Below are 15,768 nucleotides of genomic sequence, written 5' to 3'. Positions count from 1 at the left end.
AATAAATCAGCTTTTAAATCCGTTTTTTTTAAACAAATTTAAGGGCTGATACATAACAATTTATTTTGACAGATAAGCACTGCTTATTAAGCAGTCAATTGTTTTAAAACATGACACTAGACATTCATGATGCATTATCAACACAGCCGATGACAAGTCACCTCTAAAATGACGCCATAATAGACAAATAAACAACTATGATAAACAAGGTAAACAAACTCAATTGAACTGATATGTTTTAGCAGGAATATTGAGTAATTAAATAACTATCTAATTAAGTGTGGGTTATGATATATTGTTTATTGTACTTTATAAATGGAGTCAGTATTTTTCTCTGGACTCAGTATTGTTATCACAATGTGAAATATTAACCACATGAGTGATTGAAGTCCGTATGGTTGGACAAGCGAGACACATTCTCTTCAGATTGTATAAAATGGGTGAACAGTGCCTCTAGAGGTCTAGAATGAGATACGATATATCTAAATAGTGAGTTAAACTGCATCACATCGATGTTTAATTCTTTTAGGGCTTGTCGGTGATGCCAATAGGTGTTAAAATGTGAAATCAAGGAGAATCAAACCTACAACGTATTAGGATTAGGTCCTGAACAATGTACTGGCCCCACTTGTATAAAACATCTCAACTTGAGATTTCCTCAAGCCCAGATTTTCCTCAGCTAATATCTCCTTGAAAATATCTTGTATGAAAATTCCTCAAGGAATTTCAGGACATCCTAGCCGATGCCTTCCTCCTGAGAAAAATCTCGACTTGAGGACTGATCTCAAGTTGAGATGTTTTATACAAGTGGGGCCAGATCTGTTTTCTTTAGGTTTGCCTTCATTTAGTAGGTACATCACAGTCGTTTTAAATAAGGGTGTCAAAATGGACAGATGGTTTTCATAAGCCTTTTTTTCAAATGGATGGACAATGTGGCATGTTACCATGGAAACAAGAGCCGACAATACACAAAAACCGAAAAAAAAGGAGGACAAGAGGAAGACTGTCAGTTCGTCATCTACATTCACAAAAGTTAAAGTAGTCTTAATATTAAACAATACAATCAGATTGTTGACTTTTACAACATCTCTTTAGTATGACAACAAGAATTTCGCCTACAACACGGTAACCTATTTACTTAATACTGGAGGAAGTGGCTAACTGGATTATAACGTCGAGGATGTTTTAAAGTACCACCAGACTGTCTTGTATTTTCTTATATCTACGATAATAGTTCTATTATCTTGATATACTCTAATAATGTAACATTGATATGTCCACCCAAAAAACCAAACGGTAAAGTGATATTAGATACAATCTGAAGGAGTCATTGATGTTTTACCCCCAAAATGATAGGATAACATTCTACAGTGGAAAGAAATCCTCATTGTGATCGGAATAAAGACTTTTTTTTTATCAAATGTCAACATCATTTATAACTCAGAATTCAATACGCTTCCTCCAAGTTTGTAAAGATTTCACATGACGAGAAGAGATTTACCGATATAGGACCTACACAGTTAATATTACATAACGTTATTTCAACGCTAAGAAATAACATCACTTAAACGTCATTTCAACGTTAATATAAAATTCATTTCTTTCAATGTTGATCAACGTTAGAATAACGTTGTTTTAACGTACGTGATCGTTTCACATGTGTTTTACGCTAAAATGTATTTATTATTATTTTTTTCTAGATTTTCTAGATCATCAATTAGTTATGATTTTATTACTTTTAAATTTATCTATTAGTTAACATTAAAAAAAATATTAGTGTATGGTCTATATGAAGGGGATGTATGATTCTGGTGCCTAATACATGTATGTCACCATCATGCACAGCGCCTGGCATTTTGATTCAAGAACAGGTTGATAGCTTATACCCAAATGCCTCCACAGGCTACAGATGATGACAAACAGTATATTTTATAGAAAGTCCTTTGGAAGGGTAGAGCAGTCATGTTTAAAGAGAGTCAACAGGGATTGGCTTGATACTGAACTTATTATAAGAGGGAAACAAAGAGTTGACATGTACAGAAAGATCGCTTTGGTTCCTGGAATGTCTGATGCATCAACACGCTCATTTAGGTCGGAAATTTACATCTTATAAAAACAGGCAGAAAAAAGACTTTGATTGAACGGTTCAACATGCTTTAAGTTATATGATTACCATTCGCAAGACAATTGTGTTAACTGCATTCCAGGAAAGGTCAGAGTTCGGGAAAATTACACCAGTTGGAAAGTTACACACTAAAAGGTACTTTAGAAAGGCCAAACACTATAAACTAGTTCAGTGTGTTTCTAATTCAGGACTCTACATCAAAAATGTCACGTTTAGTTCGTTCTTGTTTAAACACTGTGACCGGAAGTATCGGAGCTACTAATGAAGCTTTTAATTGAAAAAATAGTATTTCCTTAACATTTAATCGGATATGCTTTCTTCAAATCTTCTCTCGTGACGTTCACCATCATCTTTCATTATCGTAAAGTCTTTTTATCAGTTTGAACAGTTCTATCACGTTTTCGCGTACTCTTATGAAAGCTAGTGTTGGAATCAGCAGTCCCTCGTGCCTACTTCTTTATTATGATTATTGTGTGATTGAAAGGTTCTTATTCGGACTCCAAAGGTTTTGGCAGTACGTGTCTACATACATGGTACCCATACTAGACTGGTATTGTCCAGTTGCGAGCGAACAAAGGTCTGTAAATCCATATATAGCAAACATAAAATTACTATATAGGTTTTTTTCAACTTTTTCTGATATGTGATCATCAAATGCTAGCTTAGATTTTATGATTACGACTCTTTTTTCTTCTGTATTGTGCAGATACTTTCTGTTTAGGAGGTATATGCTGTTTCTGTAATACCGCGAGACGATTCCCTAACAATGCGCATGCGCTTACATTTATGATGCATTTTGGAGAGGCATGTGTCGCTCCACTTGCACATTAAATGCCCCTGAAGTTCAGTACCGTCATCTTCATATTTAACATCATAAATATTTTCAAAGTTTCGTCGCAAACAAGTACTTGGTACATGCCCAAGTAGACTGGCTCCAGCAAATTGTTAACAAATATTATAATTATCAAAAGTCCTAGCATGGAGTCTTGTTGAACTCAAAGTTGTACATCGTTATCTCTTATTTTCTGTTTTTGCCATTTTATTTAAAAAAATTAGGTCAGTGTGAAAATATATACTTTTAATTTATAAATAAGCTTGTTATGTACTCTAGTATGACTGTGTTTTGATAATCCATGTATATGCATTCTACAATTAGGCCGCTGTTCCATGTTAGATTCTCTCAATATATAAGATCATTTATTTTAAAGACAAATGGCAAATCAATTAAAAACAAACACAGAAACCTTTATAATTGAAAGTACACATTTAATTTTGACAAATTCCGAGTTATCACATTTTGCAGTTAAAACTGCTATGTCCCAAAATTCTACCCTTGGGACTGGGTCCCTAATACTTTATAACCCAAGTTCATACCAGGTATAATACCTAGATAATTCATGGGCAGAAAATATTGTTTTATAACAACTTTTTCTTACAAAGAACTGCTGCATCACATTTCCATTAATATATGAATATCAAACTACGTAACAATCAGATTCTATCAAAGAAACTTTATCACAGATATTTGTATATTTCAATATTTATACAAGAAGCCTAAGTATTGTACACTATACTTTTAAAACCCATGCATGAATACAGTGATACTTAACAAGGATAAACAGTTTGTCATCTCTTCCTTCCTCTATACTGTATAATCAGGAATTTTTAACTTTGAGAACAATTATTCAGACACAATGAAACTGTTTTGATGTTTTTCAAACTTCCCTAACATGTTTTGAAAAAACACAACTGCTCAAAGTAAGCCTGTATTCATGAAGTGTAAGAGAATTCAACAAAATGGTGGAATGAATTTAAGTAGAAGAAAATAGCACACATGTGTGAAGATAATCATACTTCACAGCAAATGTTTCACAGAATAATATGTTGATTAGACTAATGAAATATTCATTATACATTTAATAGATATTCACCAATTTCATTAATTTTCCTAATCAAAGAAAATGTTTCGGAGGTGAAAATGAAAGGTCATAACATTATTTCCTTATCATCTTTTAGTGGAAACTGTATATCAAATAATCAATTTCCTAAGAGACAAAAAGGCTTGAAACAGTCAATCAGCTGATGATTTTCGGATGTCTATATCAGGATAATGAATATGTACAATGTATATTGTGGACGGAGTTAGTGTATACAATACTTAACATGTACTCAAAGAGATTTCTTAAATCAGACATGCCAGTCAACGATCTTGGATGTCATTACCATTGGGTTTTCAACATGCTTCATATTACATCCTTATATGTCTTTAATTGTATGAGGGGGATAATAAAGTGTAAAATCCAAAAATAACCTTCTACATAAACATAAACCTATATCTAGGTCATGGTTGGTACCCTATTGTAATATTTTCTATCATTTAAAATATTATGTAAAACTTTAATTTGATTTGATCTGGACATGAGAGTTGAAAAGTTTTAACAAACTTAAGGTAAACTTCATTAACACTGGTTGATTACCAAGGTCCCCTGTAATTTGCATGTATGTTATTGTAAGGGAAGCCAGCCTCCCACCAGACCTGTTTCTATCCCTTTACCTTTTATAATACTGTAGGGGTGGGAGCCTCACTCCAGACCTGTTTCTAGCCCTTTATGTTTTATAGTACTGTAGGGATGGGAGCCTCACTCCAGACCTGTTTCTATCCCTTTACCTTTTATAGTACTGTAGGGGTGGGAGCCTCACTCCAGACCTGTTTCTATCCCTTTATGTTTTATAGTACTGTAGGGGTGGGAGCCTCACTCCAGACCTGTTTCTATCCCTTTACCTTTTATAGTACTGTAGGGGTGGGAGCCTCACTCCAGACCTGTTTCTAGCCCTTTATGTTTTATAGTACTGTAGGGGTGGGAGCCTCACTCCAGACCTGTTTCTATCCCTTTACCTTTTATAGTACTGTAGGGGTGGGAGCCTCACTCCAGACCTGTTTCTGTTATATTGTACTGTAGGGGAGTGGGGGTCACTGACACAACCTTTTTCCTCCAGATGTGTGTATATATATATATAAACAGAAGAGGGGAATCGGTACTGTGTTAGCAAGATTTAACTTGGATCTTATTCTATCACTGCTTATCAACAAATTAGTGTTATCTGGAATAACCAATATATTACAAAATATTCAACTTTCTACCCATAATTAAGCATTGAAAATAATTAGTGTCATATAGAAAGCAAGTAGAATTAGGCAGTGAACTTCATCAGATTTTGCAAATATGAAATTTTAAATAAATAAAAATAATAAACTGTACAAAAAGTAGGTCACAAAATAGCCACACCTCTGAAAAATAAAAATATATTCTTAAAAAGAGTGATAAATTATCCCTAAAACATGAATATTAAAACTGTACAACACAGCCGTAATGAAATATGTTTATAGAGTTTATACTTGTGTATAGCATTTCACTATTAATATTTCCTTCTAAGTAGTACTGTAACAACACATTTGAACAAGGCAATATACTGATGTTGTTGAAATAATAATACTTTTAATTAGTACATACAAATTACAATAAAAACTAATGCTATGTATAGTTTGTACACATTATATACACAGGTATACTTCTAATCTCTAAACACTAGTATTGCAAAAATCTTGGCACTCTTCAAATATTATACAAATAATTATAGTAAAACGCATGACAAAAGTTACAAAATTTTGATATATAAAATACAAAAAAAATGATGAAACAGAATGATTTTTTTTCCATTTTGATATATGATGTAAAATTAAATACTGAAGTAAGTAAGTATTAACATAATCCATAATGTTAATCGCATTGCTTCAAACCAGATATAGTCCTCTCCTTGTTGATAGTGTCAGGTCAAAACTGACAAAAACAAAACTCTTTTGTAAAAGTCAAATATAAATAGAAAAATCTAAATAAATTTTCCAGAGACCCTGAAAAACCTACATCAGCAAATATCAACTTGGTTTAGCAAAAAAGTTCAAAGTATAGTTCTCAAATTTCATTGCTATAAAAATACAAAAATTGCAGACCAATGTAAAACACTATTGATAAAGATTTGCTTAAGTAATAGACTTTTTGGCAAATGTTAAAACAGCCACGATTAACCAATTTTATTACGTGAATCTTTTGATATTGTTGTTTGGCCCGATTCTGCATCTTGGTACAATCTGAACACCTCAAACACCTAATAACGTGCATTGAGGAAATCGTAATTACTTTTTAATTAACTTAATTCTCATTTTTATTCTGACGATACAAGCAATAGGAGATTTTACCACAAGAGATCAAAACTTTTGACTTTGATAATGTAAAGTATATGCCACACATGCAAAATTTTAATAAAATATTGATCACAGATATATCACAATTACAATTTGTTGAATACCAACCGGTTGTTTACACCATTCCAGCTTTTCAGCACAGACAACCACAGTTAACAACTCCTAAGCAAGAACTATATATTTTTACATAACTCCTGAAACATTTTTTGGACTCTGATCACCTATAATTATCACAGGCAGCTCAAGAAAAAAAATGAATGTTTATTTACACTAAACATCTAACATACAAACACATCTCCGTGGAAAATATAGTGGTGTTAACAGCAATCCACCCACTAAAATTGTGTCCAGTGCTTCATCCAGGTCAGCTGAATGCTTGACCCTTGTAGTATAAAAGCTTGCTTTTTACAAATAGAATAGAAAGTGAAAATGCTGCATAATCCAACTTGTTCTCCACATTCCGAAGCTGATCTAGAATGTATAATCACTCCTGCAGTTGGCACACAATGGCTGATGGTTCTGGGTATCCTGGGTATTATCCATACTTGTATGCTAGACTATGGTAAAGTTGATCTCCAGTGGGTGTGTATGCTATGATATGGTAAAATCAAGAGGATTGTCCTTATTGAAGCGATGTTTTGGGGGAGGGGGCATGGGGGTGTCCTTCAGGGGAGACCACTTCAGCATATGGTATTCACTGGGACCTCCACGATCTGTTGGCTTAATCTTTGTCTTCTCGTGGCGAAGCCTGCAACAACAAGTCACAATTGTTCAATCCGTTTACAGCAACAGCTAATTCCAAGACAAGCTCTTTATCTCCTTTTTTTGTTCTTTCTTAAGTGAGATTAAGCAAGTAAAAAGCTTACAAATAGAACTATGTTTGATGATTGATACAATATTTTCCCTTATGATGGTAAGTTTAATCAAATCTTTCACTTTCTTGGAGGATCACAGATTCAAAAGAGGCCTCAGGCTTTGTAACATAATAATCTTACCTAAAGGGTTGAGAACTCTTTCTCACCAACATGGGAGTATATAATTACCTTTCTCTAACCCTGCTGGCCTCCCTAGGGATGTTTTTTTTGTTGTCTCATTGCAATGCATTGTTGACATGACATTATAGATATGAAAGGGGAATACCCATGTCCCAACTCACAGACAAGGAAATATCACACCACTAAACATCTTTATTCCACCAAACAAGTTACATTTTAACAAATTCGGTTCTTAATTTTCAGACTTGTGCTCAGCTGCGGGCTGGACAATAACACTGACAACCTAATAACAAAGAGATGAACTCTGTTAAAGAACAATTAGAGAAGGGACATGTTTCTAGTCCCGATACTTACCACTTTCCCCTGAATTTCTGAATCTCCTCTTCAGTAAGGTGTTCATCCTTCAGAGTTCCAGAAAGGTCTTTCAATTGCCGAGCAATCGTGTCATCATCCACAAAGAACTGATTTTTACCATGTGACACTTGTGGGGTTGGGGTTCTCATCGGCACCTGATGGAATATGAGAAAGACCTTGTGCGATAACAGTTTGAATTCTCCAACATTATTTAAACTATACAATTAAAAATGTCACTGTAATATCCTTTACTGGGTAACATTAACATAATATTGCTGCTAAAACAAAATTAAAATTAAAAACAAACTCTTTATTGAATCTTATGGCAGATCAACCAAAAATGTCCTTGACAAATCGACGTACTGGGCGATGACTTAATGGCCTCAGTCATTTCATGGAGAGAGTATATACGTCAGAATTAATGCTAAAATAAAAAACAATCCTTACCTCCTCTGACTTTGTTTCATCCTGAGAGATGTCTGGTGTCTCTGATACCTTGTCGAAAATAGGGTGATCCGGTAGACTCAAGGGGTCAATAAGTACATCATATGGCACCATGGGATGTTGGAAAGAGGAGGGATCATATAAGTCCCAAGGCTCCGGCTGACCATAGGTACCTGTTCAAGTGTAATCATTTAATACCTATACACAGTCATTATGCTCTGATGATGTGTAAGCTATAGAGGTTACACAAAAAGTGGGTGTGGTTTCACCGGTATTTGCTATCAAAGGTTACAACAACAAAAAAAAACAAAAAAACATGAGCTTTGGGAAAATAATTATGAGTTTGTATGACCTGTTTCTACCACCAAAAAAAAGTTGTTTCAAAGTTAAATTCTGTTCTGCACCCACATGTGTTTTGTTTACATTACCAGTTTGGGCTTAATGATATGATCTTAAGTTAAATGTTGCTAGTTCAAATGCGAAATTGACAACTTCAGAAAAACATGGAGATATTGTAACTCTTACACATTATAACTACAAGTAATTTGGTTTCTTATCTTAAAACCAATAACAAAAGGATAAAAATCATGACCCATTTAAAAAATATCTGTGAGTGCGTGAAGCACCTTTTGCTCTAAGTTCATCCTGTCAACAAATCAAAACTTGTTAAAGTGTCAATCCATTTGTGGTATAACATTTTCTTTTTAAGGGCAGTTGGAATGGTGATTTTATCCTTTATATTGGAAGTTGAATATAACACCTACTGTGGTAAAAACACTTTTAAAGATTTAGTAACCATCTAATTATTTACAAACATTAACAGTCTGTATTACAAAGTTCTGCTCCTGACTGACGACAGATGGACATATCTGGAGAGATATCAATAAAATAAAAAAAAAAAAAACCAGACAGAGATTCATGAAAAGAGAAAAATTAATCCAGAAAAACCAGACACAGAATTGCCTTAGGGGAAGAGGATGAATATTGACTCTCTGTCTCTTCATTGGAGACTACAACATTGATTGCTATCAAGTCAGAATCTGATGACAGGTTTTTATCCTCAAAAATTGGTGACCCCAAGTACATGTCAATTAAGTGATTAACTTATTCCAAATCTTTATCAAAAGTTTATGGATCTCACTGTTAACTACCTCTAATCTCAGTCCCCGTAAAGTGTGACCTACCGATATAGTCGCCGTTGAACGTCCACATCCTCACAGTACAGTCCATAGATGCTGTGAGAATGACTTTATTCTTTTCTACCATCTCGAGACACAGAACACTGTCAACATGACCTCGCCAGGAATGGATTACTGAAAAACACAAATCAAAGTGGTCCTATATACCCAAAACACTACAGTAACAGTGTAGGCTGTCCGTCAGGCTCTATCTCACTTAGCTGATTCAAATCAGCGAAACATTAACTCTAAATAAGTCACCACGCAAGACGGGATATCAAATGAGAGAATAAGAGCAGAATGTGCTGAAATGACCAAGCAGATTTAGTTAAGGAAGAGATGAAATATATAACTTACGATCAGGGGGTGATTTCGATTTGCTGTTGAGACAATATCCGTCCACGTCGTAGATGAGTATGAAGCCGAGGCTATCTCCACAGAAAAGCATGGTGTTGGCGTCATCAGTGGCCATGGTGGTTATCATCCCTCCACTGACCTTAGACTAGACAAACAAATAATAATCTTATAAAGGGTAAGCAAACACAGTATAATCTTACAGTGAGCAAGCAAATACAGTATATTCTTACAGTGAGCAAGCAAACACAGCATAATCTTACAGTGAGCAAGCAAACACAGTATAATCTTACAGTGAGCAAGCAAACACAGTATAATCTTACAGTGAGCAAGCAAACACAGCATAATCTTACAGTGAGCAAGCAAACACAGTATATTCTTACAGTGAGCAAGCAAACACAGTATATTCTTACAGTGAGCAAGCAAACACAGTATATTCTTACAGTGAGCAAGCAAACACAGTATATTCTTACAGTGAGCAAGCAAACACAGCATAATCTTACAGTGAGCAAGCAAACACAGCATATTCTTACAGTGAGCAAGCAAACACAGTATATTCTTACAGTGAGCAAACAAATACAGTATAATCTAACAAACACAGCATAATCTTACAGTGAGCAAAACAAACACAGTATATTCTTACAGTGAGCAAGCAAACACAGTATATTCTTACAGTGAGCAAGCAAACACAGTATATTCTTACAGTGGACAAACAGATACAGTATAATCTTACAGTGGACAAACAAATACAGTATAATCTTACAGGGGGCAAAAAGTACAGTATAATCTTACAGAGGGCAAAAAATACAGTATAATCTTACAGAGGGCAAAAAATATAGTATAATCTTACAGAGGGCAAAAAAAAACAGTATAATCTTACAGTGGGCAAACAAATACAGTATAATCTTACAGAGGGCAAAAAATACAGTATAAGATTACTTTGACTTTGACTGGGCTAACAAATATATAATAATCTTATAGCAGGCAAACAAATACAAAATATTCTTGGACTTACACTGGGCAAACACATACAGAGTAACCTTTTAACTGGATCAACTATCATCTGTCCACTGCACATAGACTTGGCAAAATAATAATCTTATACTTGACAAGCAAATATCATCCATTCAGTGAACTCAGACTTGACAAACAAACTACATAATTGTCTACTCCAAAAATAAAATATCCTTCCAGTGCAAACATCCATTAAACACAGAAACAGAAAACAAAAAAGTAGGTATTCTGACAGGTTTGAGGAGATATCTAATGTGGCCTCACCCCTTTAAACTGGGCCATCATGCTGCCACCCTGGAACACGTTCCAAAAGTGGATATGTCCTCGTGGCCCACTCGCAATAAGTGAAGCTGATGCCTTGCGAGATTCCCGAGACTTGAGAAACACTAACTTGTTCACGCTGAGGTCTCCGTCCACTGCAAACAACAGTATACAGGATTAAATGTAAATATGCTTCATAGTCAAAGTCACACATTCAAGGTCATAGTTCAAAAGTCAAGGTCACATGGTAAAAGTTTGATGGTCAAGGTCATATTGAATCATAAAGACATCAATAGAATGTTACCCCATTGCGGAAAGACTAGCTTGTTCAAACCTATGTATTTTTATGTGACATTTCTACAAAAATCATTTGCATAACTTATCCTAATGAGTAGACAGGTGGTCGGATGGCACAGTGGTAATGCACATGCCTTTCACCTTGCCGTTCGGGGTTCGACTCCTGGAACGGATGTGAAAAGGTAAGGGTCTACTGCCCGACCACGTGGGTTTTCTGCAGGTACTCCAGTTTCCTCCCACAGTAAGACCCCTCACGTGCTTACATCCAGGCCAACAAGAGTGATTAGTTGAAATAACTTGTTTTGCATTTGTAGTAAAATAAATAAAGTTTATAGTTTTTATAGACAGGTAAAATTCTTACAGGATTCATCCTCGTAGTTGGGAGGTACAGGTGCGTGCAGGTGACAAAATATGTGGCCAGACACCATGTTCCACACTATAACTTCACCATCGTAGCTGCCGGTGGCTATCAAGTTGGGAGGACTCTGAGCTATAGCCAATATATCTTCTTTGTGACCGTTTTTCTGCGTGGAAGTGATCCAAGAAAATTGTTCAAGAAACAGGCTCAATAACTATATTAACATCTCACATGTTTAGCTTTTATTTGTATGAACAGATTTAATTATGTCTGTGATATTGAAAACAAAACATAATTCACAATGAAGTTTTATCACAAATTTTGAAAAAAAAAATGTGAACTTAAAATTTCAAGAGCACTTTGCAGTAATTAAATATCAGTATAAACAGGAGGGGATGCTTTTCTGTATTCATATAGTCATTATCACATATAAAATATGAAAATGAAATGAAATTTCTAACCTACCTTGTCGTCTGCCCAGTACAAGTTAGGGTTCTGTACCAGGTGAATATTGCTGTCAGCATTGGCATCATCAGAATAAATATTGATAGTTCTGTCCCAGCCCACGGATATTACATATCTACAACCAAACCATTAACAGTGCATTTAAATGTCAACAGTGCAAACAGACTGATTTCAGAAGTAAATGACCACATCATTACCTCAATTATGAAAAGGGATATAACTCTACTGTATGTTAATCCCAAGCTCCCAACTACCTTCATACTGACCATAGGAATAAGTTTCAAGAGAGAAAGCATCGATAGAGTTAGAAAAATCTTCTGATATCAGTATACAAAGTCCAGACTTCAGTCTTTTCAATACAAGCCAGAATCATATTTCAAAGGGTTGGAGAAGTGCTAGTTTCTGTCAGTAAATCTGGTGTGTGTTAATTGTTGAAGTACTGTGAAATCACATGTTTTCTTTTCAATTTTCATGGATTTTGAAAAAAACAATCACTCTTTTGGTGATACTTGATTTCATGGCCCACTTAATCTACTTTTACTAATTCTGACAGTGGTGGATTAAAGAGTACCCACAAAAATCAACACAAATGAATCGCCCGTGAAAACGAATGACTTTGCAGTAACATTTTTGTGTATCAGTAAATCACATTACGCTTGAGAGCACTTCTGTAATCAATTGTCCACTTGTATCTTATGTGTACAACATTGATCTATCAATTACAACACAAATCATATAATACCTGTTTCTGTTCATTTCCACATATGTTAGATCACAAACTTCATCAGTTTCCGTCTCTGTAAAGATAGAAAAAAAGGTCATGTAAATTCGGTAAAGTTGTATAAAAAACTGCTTATAGTTCTTTCTCCTGAATTAAATGTGATGCTGAAATGATCTTGTCTTGCCTGAAAATACAACTCAGATGAACTTTAAACATCCTCACTAATACACGTGTATGGAGATATCTTTAAAAAATCTTACCCTTCTTTAGCATCCGTAAACAATGGCCGTTGTTGTAATTCCAGATCTTAATTGTGCCATCTCTTCCTCCCGTTAGTAATCTACAACGTCAAAGGTATAATGATTACTTGGTGTTATCTAACATTTCACTGATTTTCTCTTTTATATCAAGTGCAGTCTTTATTTCTCTCCATCTAGCAGACAGAATCTATGAGTAGCCATTTCTGTTCAGTGATAAGTAATATCAATGAGTGAAGGTGAAGAATGACTGTCCTCACTGAACTTGGATAATATCAGATAATGTCTACCCATGAACTGTGGGTAACTGTGGGTGGTCAGGTAGCGCAGTGGTAAGGCACTCGCCTTTCGCCAAGTCGTCTGGGGTTCGACTTCTAGAATGGACTTGAAAAGGTAAGGGTTACCTGCTCGACCACCTGGGATTTTCCCGGGTACTCAGGTTTCCTCCCACAATAAGACCCCTCGCCCGCTTACATCCGTGCCAACAAGAGTGATTAATATAGGTTGAAATAACTTGTTTCGCAATTGTTGTAAAATAAATAAAGTTTATAGTTTTTTTATAACTGTGGGTAAGACCCTCCCTAACTCCCAAATGTCTGAGGGAAACCGTTACAAACTATCACATCTATTCAGTCAACTGTGTCCCTGGTCAGTCAAGTGGAACTAACTATTTAAGTATATTATGACAAGAGCTGGACTATTCCTTACCTTCTTCCTGTGGAATCAAATGTCATACAAGTGATTGCCGATTCTCCATGGGCATCTCCAAACTCAAATATCCCCGCCCCTGTCTCAAAATCCCACAGCTTAATCACCTGGATTTAATAATTAAACATGTTTACATTGAAGTTAGTGACTCAAAAAAAATACCATGCATAGATTTACGTTAGCAAAAAAGCTTTACATTGTGGAGAAATTTATAAACCCAGTAACCATCATTTGAAGGCACTATAAAATAATTTGAAAAAAATATATAAATTTCTCTTTTTCAGCAAATAATCATGTATGTTAGAGATAGATTTTAATTCTGTACATATATTCAACACATGTTTGTGATGAACAAGGGATTATGAATTCTATCTATGATGGATAAAGACAAATTCTGAACTTACCGATCCCTCAGAACAGGTGATGACTTGGTTAAAGCTGAGGTTGTATTTGCAGCAAGTGACTGGCTCTTTATGTGTGATTGTGATGTCAGCATGTAGCACCGGTCTGTTCAACATTATTATTTTTATTTTATTTCATTATTGATAAATCTGTCTTCATTAATATCATCAAGATTTATCATCATCATTTTCTTCATCTGCCATCACTATAAGTTTTCACTTTAAACCTTTCTATATAATGTTTCATGTACTGGTAAGTGAGTCATTCAACTAAGCAACAGGTTTACACATGGCGTATAAAGTATGAATATATCAATTTATCAGGCCAAAAAACTGCTGTAAATTTACTTAATTTAGGGCAAATTTTAGTGCATAGTCACTTTTTGGCAAATTAGGGCAATGCTAAATTTGCACATCTGCAATAACTACTTGATAAGCAGGATACAGAAACACAATCAGGGCAACTATAATTAAGTGCAATACTTTATGCATGAAAAGTACAAAAATATTTAAGTTCATAGTATTCAATAAATGAAAAAGCAGAAATGGAAACAGCATGAAAAAGAACTGAATGGAATCCAGACTCTTACATATTTAATTGTTCTTTGGCAGATTCAGCAAACGATATTTAAAAACATGACAGAATGTTTTCAGCAATCATAGATTTAACTTTCTCCCTCTCTTCTGTATCAACCACTAACTACCACCGGCCAAATGTTTGCTTATAATCCAATCTAAAAGTAGAACACTATGTTCACCGGGTGGAACTGAAAATTAGATATAAATTTTGGGAACTGTAGGCAAAAGTTACCCTGAACAAAGTAATCAACAGTGAACAAAGGCCCATAACTCTGTATATAACATGGATACACACATAATTTCTGTACGTAATACTCATACTTGACTTGTCCATCCTAAGTGATTGTAGTAAAAAAAACATCTTGGCATTTGTCTTAATGCTATATTTGATGACCATACCATAGTGATGGGAGTAGAAAAAGGGCCGTAACTTTGAAAATTCTTCACACTACATACAGTAGGTAAAATTCTTTCATTTTATCTTAGTATTGGACAATACTAGCTTTACAGACTGTGTGTTGGATAGCAAACCTACAATGTTTCTTTAGACATGATGTTAGCAATATGCTGAGAAATCAGTCATCCGTAACATAATAATATTGGGTTTATTTATTTGGTAAACATTTATTATTATTATCATTAAAACCCAAACATTATGATAATCCAAATTCCATATGACAAATATTTCCATTTTTGAAAATTGCCCAGTGTTACATGTGTGGACATGTTATGATAGTGTAGATGGAGGTGAGGAATAACATTAAATATTTGGGCCCGCTGTATTTAGTTATCATATCAGAGTAATATCTATCTGTAGAAAAACAGGTTAGTACCAGTATAATATCAAAATATAGCAAAACAGTGCAATATGGAGCAACACATGCCCAGTATGTTGTCACAAGAAAATATATCATCTTCAAATCAACAATATTTTATCGAATGTCAGATAACAAAATGAAAATTAAAATTAAGGTTACATGTCAACTACGTAGAGAT

The 15,768-nt window shown here is 34.7% G+C and overlaps 1 protein-coding gene across 1 annotated transcript in view; it reads right to left on the bottom strand.

Moving 5' to 3' along the window:
• Window positions 1–6,977: 6,977 nt before the first annotated feature.
• Window positions 6,978–15,768, bottom strand: part of LOC132558314 (WD repeat-containing protein on Y chromosome-like) — a 37,534-nt gene continuing 28,743 nt past the window's right edge. Inside the window, exons 18-29 of the mRNA XM_060222861.1 lie at window positions 14,197–14,299; window positions 13,793–13,899; window positions 13,088–13,167; window positions 12,849–12,903; window positions 12,107–12,221; window positions 11,645–11,807; window positions 10,990–11,141; window positions 9,715–9,859; window positions 9,364–9,492; window positions 8,183–8,352; window positions 7,736–7,890; window positions 6,978–7,134 (exon numbers count right to left, since the gene is read on the bottom strand). Coding sequence (XP_060078844.1) covers window positions 6,978–7,134; window positions 7,736–7,890; window positions 8,183–8,352; window positions 9,364–9,492; window positions 9,715–9,859; window positions 10,990–11,141; window positions 11,645–11,807; window positions 12,107–12,221; window positions 12,849–12,903; window positions 13,088–13,167; window positions 13,793–13,899; window positions 14,197–14,299 — 1,531 coding nt within the window. The remainder of the gene's footprint in view (window positions 7,135–7,735; window positions 7,891–8,182; window positions 8,353–9,363; window positions 9,493–9,714; window positions 9,860–10,989; window positions 11,142–11,644; window positions 11,808–12,106; window positions 12,222–12,848; window positions 12,904–13,087; window positions 13,168–13,792; window positions 13,900–14,196; window positions 14,300–15,768) is intronic.

The sequence above is a fragment of the Ylistrum balloti genome, unplaced genomic scaffold (genome assembly GCF_031769215.1).
Source record: "Ylistrum balloti isolate Yb309-2 unplaced genomic scaffold, AGI_CSIRO_Ybal_v1 Utg370780, whole genome shotgun sequence".
Taxonomy (NCBI): Eukaryota; Metazoa; Mollusca; class Bivalvia; order Pectinida; family Pectinidae; genus Ylistrum; species Ylistrum balloti.
The sequence above is the reverse complement of the archived record's forward strand: the minus strand, read 5'-3'. Positions and strand labels throughout refer to the sequence as shown.